This window comes from Galeopterus variegatus, unplaced genomic scaffold, assembly GCF_000696425.1.
Source record: "Galeopterus variegatus unplaced genomic scaffold, G_variegatus-3.0.2 Scaffold5807, whole genome shotgun sequence".
In the NCBI taxonomy this organism is placed as follows: Eukaryota; Metazoa; Chordata; class Mammalia; order Dermoptera; family Cynocephalidae; genus Galeopterus; species Galeopterus variegatus.
The window spans coordinates 6807-15293 of NW_007731918.1; the positions used below are offsets into that span (position 1 = coordinate 6807).

The following is an 8487-nucleotide window of genomic DNA, read 5'->3' on the forward strand; positions in this document are numbered from 1 at the left end:
TGAAGGAGCAACATAAAAGTACTGAAAATTTAACAGTAAGATGGTTAGAGTTTTGTCCTTCACCTGAGGTGATCTGATGACATCACAATGGATGTGTGGATACATTACAGGTAATATATATAAGTGGTAATAGCATTTAAGAAACAGACATGTAAGACGATGGTAGTACTAAAAGATCTGAAAAAGTGGCTTTAAATCAGTATGAACAGTGATTAACAAACAGGCTTAAAATACAGCAAATTCTTCATGCTTGTGCCTTTTTCTCCTTGCTAACCCATGAATCTAGGTCCTACTGTTCCCTTCAAGTTTAACTTTTTCTGAAATGTCTTTCTCATCTATCCATTCATATACTGCTTAGTGACTGTATACTAGATGCCAGACCCTGAGGATAAAGCACTAACAAAAATTCCTGCCCTTGCTTTTTTCTAGTGAGAGGAGACTGAAAAAGCCTCAGTTGCCAATAGGTGTTATGGAGAACATAAAGCAGGGAAGGAGGGTAAAGAATGTAGGGGAGTGACGTGTGTGGTATTTTCAAAATGCTAAAAGTTTATAGCGAAGATGACAACTGAGCTCCAACTCTGAGGAAGATTTATCTGCAATAAGAGTACTTTCAGGGGGAACAGCAAGGATCAAGATCCTCATTCCAAGTGGGACTTATCGCAGTGAAGGCACTGCCCTGTATTTTGCTGCACACACCCTGTCTCCTCAGACAATGCGTTTCTTGAAGACAAACCCTCTCATCTCTTTGGACTCCCAGCATTTAGCAAGGAGCTTACTCGTATGTTGTTTCTAACCACTGTTTATAAAGTTATTAGCAAACACAGTCAAAATATTATGAATTTGTTCCCCAGAATAAAATTAAGATCTTTAAGTTAGGTGCATAGTCAGTTTAAATGACAATGTTTCATTAAGTCCTGTGGCTTATTTGTTCTCCTAATTGCAAAATATGTAATATGAGAATTTAAACCCTTTGGGGCAGGTGCAGTGAAATTAGTAAGATGGAGTTTAAGTAGCTGAAGGATAAAATAACATCTGGGGTCTGTAAAACTCTTGCTCGTTTTAAGAAACTTGAATTAAAATAGCTACCAAAATACATGGTCAAACTTTTTAGGATTTACATTCCCAAGTAAGATGGAGTTTAAGTAGCTGAAGGATAAAATAACATCTGGGGTCTGTAAAACTCTTGCTTGTTTTAAGAAACTTGAATTAAAATAGCTACCAAAATACATGGTCAAACTTTTTAGGATTTACATTCCCAATATCATCATAAAACATCATCTGATCCTTTGTTTCCACAGGCTGGCATTTAAATACATACTCTCCAGTACCCTACTTCTGTAACAGACCCTTCAGCCAGGTTTTTTTTTTTTTAAATCAATGTTGGTAGAATACCTAATGCTACTGATTTTCACAACTCTTTTAAAATCTTAATTTAATTGGGGTTAAATTGATAATGCATGGTAGAACAATATAACACATATCAGCTTTGGAAAAGCTGTAATCAAATGAATTACAGGTGAAAATACTTCCTAATAATTTAGATATCAGATGCAGCTCACCTGCCAAAAATGGTTCTGCTTCAGCCATTCTGTTCCTAACTCAGACTAACGGTGTCTGCAGATTTTTATATACCGTCCAGTCCAGATAACACATTAGTCAGGGACACATGAACAAGGGCTATTAACTTGTCTGTTGCAAGAAGTCACAATTACCAAATAATTAACAATTGTGATGGTGTCACTGCCTAAAACTTTAAAAAGTTTAAAGAAGTTAAAACAAAAAAACTCACTAAAAACAGGGAAATGTTTTCAACTATGTATTTTAATCAAGTACAAATGGGTCCAAGCATTAAATAATGTTGAAAAGACAAACTTTCTAGTTTAAACTGAAGTAAATATTTCTGATTTTGAGCTAGGGACTTACTGCAGCCAAAGAACTTTTCATGATTATTTCTTTCACTATACTGCTTCCTGCCTTCACTGTTCCTAAATCCCCAAAGCAAATCATCCAGTAATACAACAGGAAATCTGAGTCCTAACAAGCTTAATATTCAGTTTAACCATCTTTTTGAAACAGTCTTTTGTATACAGCAAGGGAAAACTTAGCTTCCTACCAGTGGAACTTTCTCAGGAAAACTCTTCTTACCACAGAGCAAAATAAACTCAGCATTTCAAAATTGAGTTTAACCAGGCCACTTTTCTGCATACAGCAAATTAAACCATGTAATTCCTGAAAAGGCGTGGAGAGGTTTCAAAGAAATATTTGAGAACATCTGCAAAAAACAACTATGACAACCATACAAATAAATGAATACACTAATTCCATTCAAGTCATGAAGATATTTTCCTTTAATTTATCCAAACATTTCACATTCATGAAGTCATTTATTTCAGAGCAAATCTAAGTTTATTATGCTAAATTTAAAAGTTTTACAATATTTACAAGACAGCTGGCAGGAGAAACTTGCTGGTATAAAAATAATACAAATATTGTATTTTTCTCTTCAATACTTGTATCTGCCAGTAAAAATGGCAAACAGTTTGTTTCTCTGAAGATCCCAGTTCATTACTGAACATAATGAGGAGCCCATAAGAGGGAATGTACCTAGTCTTAAATGTTCCATTGTCTATAGCTTTAGACCCTCAACATTCTTCTTTAAGTTCAGCAGCTCCTTTTCCTGCCTTCTTTTCTCCAGTTTGAATGCTAATTTGTTAGCTTTCTTCTCCACTCTCCGTTCCTGCACAAGAGTAAAACTCATATTATTCAAATCTTTATAATGATACAGATTACCTTTACAAAGGAAAATTCCTGTAACTTTCCTTCCACCAGCTCTTTGTGAATCTCACATTTGAAAAATGTATTTTACCTTGCGCTCTTCTTTTATAGCTTGCTTTCTTGCTCTTTTATCCTCTTTGCTTTCATTTTTAGTACGTGGTTGGGTTGATACCTTAGGCAGATCACTGCCATTAATCATCTGCATTCGTTCAACTTGCTTTGCTGTGAGTCCTTTCTTAGGTAAGACATTGAGAGGTATTCCTGTTTTAGAAGATATTCGAATTTGTTTGGGCTGAAATAAAGATAAAATAACACAAGGAGTAACCATTCTTATTAAAAAAATAGCTCACTAATGACACACTGTGGGTACTTTTCCTATTAGCACTGCGAGCCACAAAGGGATAAAGTTACTATGAGAAAATGTGTACACTCTATTTCCTGCACTGCATATTTCAAATAGCTCAGAATGCTAGGACTTACCTTTGGTTGACACTTGATAAGTTGCGGATGGTTGTATAAATTAGAATACGTACCTAAAGAAAAAAAAAAAAATCATGTATCAATACACACATTCATTTCAGCAAAACGTTACTGAGTTCCTACTATACTCCTGACTTGGGTGTTTTCATAGTGCAAAATAACACTGGAGTCTTTCATAAATGTTTTTAAATTGTTTACAACTCAGTAACAGGGTATTACTATTTCTAAATTATTTCCACAAATTCCCTAAAAGCCTAACTTCTACTAAAATATAAGTACTTTTCCAGAGTTGATGTACTTAATACTTAAAAATTACTTCATACTTAACAGTAAAGCAGACACTAAAATACTTACTACAAATGGATTCACAGTCCCACTTCTCTTTGGCTTCTTCGAGAACTACAGTAATAATCTCTTCCTCCTCAGACTCATCGAGCTCATTCACTGGCAGGTCTTGATCCTCAAAGGGTTCAAGAGTATTCAATTTTACACAACTTGCGGTTGAGTTTTTAAAAATGAAGACAGAGAAGGGGGAAAAAACACCCATTATAATACTATATCACCAAAACTGCACTTTAAAAAGCTATGGAAACAGGAATTTTTAAATTCACATACTCCTGTGCCCGTCTGTCATTCCTCGTCAAACTTTTTTTTTTTTTTTTTAAAAGATGACCAGTAAGGGGATCTTAACCCTTGACTTGGTGTTGTCAGCACCATGCTCAGCCAGTGAGCAAACCGGCCATCCGTATATGGGATCCGAACCCGCGGCCTTGGTGTTATCAGCACCACACTCTCCCGAGTGAGCCACAGGCCGGCCCATTCCTTGTCAAACTTAACTCTACCCAGCCCTATCTCTCCCCTCAAGTGTGTTTTGGACATTCATTCTGCTGATAGGTAGGTAAGATCTATCGCATTTTTGCAAGGTTATAATACGTTAAACAAGATGACAGCTTTCCTAAGAAAACAGGCTTTTTTTAAAAGTCTAGAAAAATGTTAGCCCATCGTCTCTCCAAATAATTCAAAGTACATAACTCCTTGTTCTGCTGTGGGATTTGCAAATTACAGTGATCACAGAACATCAGACCTTTGTAGCATTTAAATACCTCATCAGTTTCTCTCAGAAGAGACACCTCATTGTGGATGCTGATTTATCAAATAATTGGCTGGTCAGTTCTGCTAATCCAGCTGGAGAGACAAACTCTTATCTTTTATAAGCCATAAATTTCTACTTCTTAGAATACCTGGCATTTCAGAAAAATGAAATGTATACTTATAAGTCAGAATAATTCCTCAGCCAAAGAGGCTACAAGCACCATCTGACTCTCCAAATGGAATGTGTCCTCATATGTCCCACTCTAATCCTCAGTTATTTTACCATGACACTTCTCAAGTCAAAGATACAGAGAAAGTGGTTCTCATTATGTTCCCACTATCATACTCTGCTTCAGAACTCTTAATACTAAAAGTAGGCAAAACAGATGAGCTATCAGACAAAGCTTATGGAAAATGTATCATTTTCTTAATACGGATTCTGACTAGGTGGATTTTTTCCTCAATTCAGTTGTACAGCTACAGAACTTATCTGAAGATGGAAAAAAAAGCAGCTAAAGGAAGAAAAAGAAAAGTCACCATACTTCTCTGTCTTCTCTTTATAGTAGTCATTCAAAACTTCCTGTAAGCGACTGCTGTCTACTTGGATAGAACCTTCCAATTCAGCATTATCCAGAGCTCCAATTTCATCATCATCATATTGCTCATAAAACTTGAATATAAACAGAAAAGATACCATAACAAATAAATGAACTCATTAAGTCTACAGAATTTTTTTTTTTTTTTTAAAGATGACCGGTAAGGGGATCTTAACCCTTGACTTGGTGTTGTCAGCACCACGCTCATCCAGTGAGCAAACTGGCCATCCCTATATGGGATCCGAACCCGTGGCCTTGGTGTTATCAGCACCACACTCTCCTGAGTGAACCACAGGCCAGCCCTAAGTCTACAGAATTTAAATGTTATTTTTACATGAATTTTTTTGGGGGGTGGCTGGCCGATATAGGGATCCAAATCCATAACCTTGGTGTTATAAGATTGTGCTCTAACCAACTGAGCTAACTGACCAGAATATACAAGGAATTCAAACAACTTTACAGCAAAAAAACAAATACCCAATTAAAAAATGGCCAAAGGAGCTGAACAGGCATTTCTTAAGGGAAGATATATGAATGGCCAACAGACACATGAAAAAATGTTCAACATCACACAGCATTCAGGAAATGCAAATCAAAACCACTTTGAGATACCATCTCACTCCAGTTAGGATGGCTAATATCCAAAAGACTGAGAATGATAAATGCTGGTGAGGTTGCAGAGAAAAACGAAATCTCATCCACTGTTGGTGGGACTGCAAAACGGGGCAGACTTTATGGAAAATGTTATGGAGGTTCCTCAAATGATTATACATAGATCTACCATATGACCCAGCCATTCCACTGCTGGGAATATACTTAGAGGAATGGAATCATCATGCCGAAGTGATACCTGTACTCCCATGTTTTATTACAGGATTATTTACAATAGCCAAGAGTTGGAACCAGCCCAAATGTCCATCAACAGATGAGTGGATAAGGAAACTGTGTTATATCTACACAATGGAATACTACTCTGCTATAAAAAAGAATGAAATACTACCATTTGCAACTACATGAATGGACTCAGAGAAAATTATATTAAGTGAAACAAGTCAGGCACAGAAAGAGAAATACCACATGTTCTCACTTATTTGTGGGAGCTAAAAATAAATAAATAAATACACAAACAAAGGGGTGGGGAAGAAGACACAACAATCACAACAATTCCTTGAACTTGTTAAGACAAGTGAACAGATATGATGTAGTAGTAGGCGGGGGAGGGAAGAGAGGAAGGGAGGAAATAGGAACCGGAAAAAGGACATGAAAATCAACTACAACAACGTATACTGAGAAGTTAAAATTAAAAAAATAAAAGAAAAAAGAAATTGAATCCTGGCAACAACCATATAAGTGAGCTTGGAAGCAAATCCGCCTTCAGTCATGCCTTCAGATGAGATCTCAGCCCTGGTTAACAGTTTGACTGAAGTTTCATGAGCCAGATTCACCCCGTTAATCAACACCTAGATTTCTGTACCAATGAAAGTATGAGATAATGAATGTTTGTTATTTCAAAAAAAGAAAAGAAAAAGCTAATTCAGTAAAAAGTTATCACTCTAAAAAAGGTACTACCATTCACACAGATCATTTAACTGTATCTAAAAATGGCTTTGGAATAAATATTTCAGTAACGAAGAAATTTAAAAAACAGTAATTTAATACAATCTTAATGTAATGAAAAACTTTTAGGTACAGTAAATGGAAAACAGATGACAATCTGTGTAAGGATAAGAAGACAGAAAAAAGTATATCTTTTCAGGCAGGCTACAGATTCCTCAGAAGAGAGCACATGAACATACTCACTTCAAGATTACATCAAGATCCCTATTTACTTAGTCAAGTATGCTGAAGTATTGGTCAGAATGGAGTCCCTCAGAGCAGGAGGTGAAACGGCCTGTCTCAATCAGCCTTCTTTGGCTGCAGAGTTCATAGCAGAGCACTATGCAGCAAACAGTGCACTGCCAATGGGAAGTGAAGTCTTGCTAGATCGGAAAATCTTTTTGTGACAATTCCTTGATCTTGTTAAGACAAGTGAACAAATATGATGTTGATGGGGGGAGGAAGGAGAAGGAGGGAGGAAAAGGAGAAATTGGTAAAGGGATATGAAAACCAACTATGTTGTGTATTGCTAAAATAATAAATAAATAAATAAATAAATAAATTTTTTAAAATAAAAGATGACTGGTAAGGGGATCTTAACCCTTGACTTGGTGTTGTCAGCACCACACTCTCCCAAGTGAGCCAACTGGCCATCCCTATATAGGGACTTGAACCTGTGGCGTTGGTGTTATCAGCACCACACTCTCCCAAGTAAGCCACGGGCCAGACCCTATAAATGTTATTATTTTTTTTTTTTTGTCTTTTGTCTTTTTTTTCCGTGTCCGGCAACGGATCGCAACCCTCAGTGTTGCCCCCATACCGGACCGGGGACCGGCAACGGGATTGCAACCCTCGGTGTTGCCCCCGCGCCTCGCTCAGCCAGTGAGCGGGAACCGGTCTGTATGTGGGATCCGAACCCTCAGGCGGGAGCGCCGCCGCGCTTCCCAAGCGGCGCACTTATCCAGTGTGCCACCGGGCCGGCCCTATAAATGTTATTTTTACATTAATTTTTTTTGGGGGGGCGCAGCTGGCCAGTATAGGGATCCAAACTCACGACCTTGGTGTTACAAGACTGTGCTCTAACCAACTGAGCTAACTGGCCACCCCCTACATTAATTTAATTCATACACAATATTTAAGCAATAAGATCACATCTACAATTAATATATTAGCAGGGATTTAGTACCATAATAGAATGTGGAAGACATTTCTGCCCAGTACTTTAGATTTGCATTTAGACTGAAAATAGACTTCCATTAAACATAAAAATGAAAGGCAGTTATTCTACTCAGCTTGGAGAACAAAGTTCTAGGCAGAGATCTTTACCCCAGACCATTTTATTTTCCTTAATCATGCAAAATAAAAGATTGTATTAAATTGCACAGCCTCCTGTTAATTTATAAATTTCACTTTTGTTAGATGATGTTTACTGTACTATTTAAATGTTGTTAAAACTGTTAGGCTTTGTCAAAGAGTAAGCAACAGATGATGTATCTCCTCAAGAGTGAGATTATCTGTAGTAACAGTTTGCCTATTTCTTAAGACAGAAAAGGAAATCTAGTACCTAGAGAAAAGGTGGCAAAGTTAGAACCTTTATCTTAGATTTGCCTTGAAAGAAATCATTCCTTTATTCACTCACCATTTATTGAACAGTTTGATCTCCGATCATATGCCAGACACCACTTTAGGGCTTGGGATGTATCAGTAAAGAAAACACACAGTGTAACACATAATAAATAAGCACACTGGATAGGATGTTAGGAGGTATTAAATTCTATAGAACAACAGGCTAGGACGGCTGACTGGTTAGCTAAGTTGGTTAGAGCCTGGTGTTATAGGATACCAAGGTCAAGGTTTCAGATCTCTGTATTAGCCAACCATGCACCCCCCCCCCCCCCTCCAAAAAAAAAAAAAATGTAGAATAGGCTGGGGGAACAGAGAACCTGTA

At 37.1% G+C, this 8487-nt stretch overlaps 1 protein-coding gene across 2 annotated transcripts in view; it reads right to left on the reverse strand.

Annotated features, from left to right (window-relative positions):
• Positions 1 to 2324: 2324 nt before the first annotated feature.
• The window catches only part of LTV1 (LTV1 ribosome biogenesis factor), a 16037-nt gene continuing 9874 nt past the window's right edge, over positions 2325 to 8487 (reverse strand). For both annotated transcript variants that reach the window (XM_008590015.1, XM_008590014.1), the window contains 5 exons: positions 4890 to 5017; positions 3610 to 3749; positions 3256 to 3308; positions 2867 to 3067; positions 2325 to 2737 (listed from right to left, as the gene is read on the reverse strand). In XM_008590015.1, the coding sequence (XP_008588237.1) occupies positions 2627 to 2737; positions 2867 to 3067; positions 3256 to 3308; positions 3610 to 3749; positions 4890 to 5017 (633 nt within the window). In that variant the 3' untranslated portion in view covers positions 2325 to 2626. The remainder of the gene's footprint in view (positions 2738 to 2866; positions 3068 to 3255; positions 3309 to 3609; positions 3750 to 4889; positions 5018 to 8487) is intronic.